At 75.8% G+C, this 2101-nt stretch overlaps 1 protein-coding gene across 1 annotated transcript in view; it reads left to right on the top strand.

The window, feature by feature from the left end:
• Positions 1-1702, top strand: part of H696_05739 (hypothetical protein) — a gene marked incomplete at both ends in the record, with an annotated part of 8999 nt that extends 7297 nt beyond the window's left edge. The window contains 2 exons of the mRNA XM_009499553.1: positions 1-275; positions 386-1702. Coding sequence (XP_009497828.1) covers positions 1-275; positions 386-1702 — 1592 coding nt within the window. The remainder of the gene's footprint in view (positions 276-385) is intronic.
• Between the last annotated feature and the right edge of the window lie 399 nt (positions 1703-2101).

Genomic DNA, 2101 nt, shown 5'->3' with positions numbered 1-2101 from the left:
TCGGCGGCGGGGCCTCCATGTCCCGCAACCGGGCCCAAAAGGCCACCTCTGCCGGGGCCGGCCCCGGCGGGGCGACAGGCCGCCCGGGCGGGAGTACCGGCGGCCGCACCGGGCCGCGCGGGACCTCCCCCGGTGGCGGCTCCACCGGCGGGGCGGCCATCTTCGTGCCCATCCACAACAGCGCCAATGCCCACAGTCGGTCGGGGAATTCCCCCCCGCGGGTGCCGACCCCGCCGCCGGCCCCGCAGGCCCCGCAAAAGGGCATCACCAAGCCCGTGCGCGAGTACCTCCGCCGGTGGATCCTGGCCCACCACACCAATCCCTATCCCAGCGAGACGGAGAAGCAGCGCCTGCTCAGCCACACCGGCCTGGACCCCCGCAAAAGGGCATCACCAAGCCCGTGCGCGAGTACCTCCGCCGGTGGATCCTGGCCCACCACACCAATCCCTATCCCAGCGAGACGGAGAAGCAGCGCCTGCTCAGCCACACCGGCCTGGACATCACCCAGCTGAACAACTGGTTCATCAATGCCCGGCGCCGGGTGCTCATGCGCACCTGGCCCAGGAATTCGCCCGGGGCCGCGGCCGGTGGTGCTGCCTCGGCCGGCGGCGCCAGCGCCCCCTCGGCCGGCGGCAGCCCCCTTCCCAGCCCCGGCGGCATGGCGGCCCCGGCCACCGGGCAGGCCGCCAGCGCCAGCGCCAGCGCCACCGCCACCGCCACCGCCCCGGCTGGGTTGATGCTCGCGTCGCCGCCGCTGGGCTCGTCGCTGGCCGGGGGGCCGGAGGCCGGTCAGGCCCCGGGGTCCGGCGGCCCGAGTGTGGGCGCCGCCGCCGCCGCCGCCGCCGCCGCCGCAGCAAGCGCCAGCATGGCCCCCCTGTCCATCTCGCCGACTGGCGCGCAGCCGGCCGGCGCGGGCTCGGCCCCGGGGCCCGCCCCGGCGGTTGCCAGCCCCGGGGCGGTCGGGTCTCTCGCCTCGTCGCCCGTGTCCCGGTCCTCGGCGGCCCTCAGTGGTTTGAACATCTCCCCGGTCGGGGTGGCACCGCACGCACATGCCGCCGGCGACGCCGGAGCTGCTGGCCCGTCGGACCTCCAGGCCACCACGGCCGGTCTTTCCCCACACCACCCCCTGCACCACGCCCATGCTCACCTGGCCCACCACCAGCAGCATGGGCTGCACCAGCCCCACCATGCCAAGCCGCCAGGACACTTTGTGCCCACCATGCCCGGCGGCTTGGACATGGCGGCCAGCTATGCGGCGGCCGCGGCCGCCGCCGCCGCCGCCGCCGCCCACAGCCCCTCGCCTGCCCTCATCACCGCTGCGCAGCTCAATCAGCATGCCCTGGCCAACCTGCAGATGTCGGCGGCGGCCACCATGGCGGCCGCCGTGGCCGCCGCCACCGCCTCCGCCCCCGGGCCCGTCGCCGCCGGTGCCGCCACCAACCCCCCCGGCGATGCGGCCCCCCTGGCCGCCCACCTCTCGCCCTCCACCGGCAGCGGGGCTTACCTGCCCGTGTCCGGGGCGCTGGCGGCCGCCACCGCCGGCCTGGCCGCCCCGCTGGGCACCGGCCCCAGCGTCTCCACCCCCACAACGCCGCAGACGCCGGGCCCCGGCGCAGTGCCGCTGGCCTCGGCCACCGGCCTCGGCGACCACCCAGGCCTCGGCCCCGGCCAGTACCGCCCGGTGAAGATGGGCCCGCACTAATGTGTGTATTCATGTGGGGGTGTGCGCGTGCGTATGTGTCAGTGGCCTCCCGGCCCCTTGCCTGCATTCACGCACGGGCGCACACATGCACGCGCGCGTGTCGGAGGCCGCGCCGCCTCGGCCGGGGAGCCTCCCCTGCTCGATCTCGCCCGCCCACCCCCCTCGGGCCGGGGGGAGCTCGGGAGGGGGATGCCCCGGCCGCCCGACCCAAGCGCGTGTGACCGAGAAATGTCCTTGAGAAGATCATGTGAAATAAAGAACTCCACCAGACCACCCATGCTACTTCTCCTCTCGCCCCCCTCGGCCTCGGGCGCCGCCCCGGGCTCGGCACCGCGCACCCTCTTTCATCGGGCACGGCGGCCGACGGCCACCGACAGCGCATCCCCACCCCCCTATCTC

This window comes from Fonticula alba (assembly GCF_000388065.1).
Source record: "Fonticula alba strain ATCC 38817 unplaced genomic scaffold supercont2.13, whole genome shotgun sequence".
NCBI lineage: Eukaryota > Rotosphaerida > Fonticulaceae > Fonticula > Fonticula alba.
Note: the sequence above shows the minus strand (reverse complement) of the source record. Positions and strands in the feature narration are given on the sequence as shown.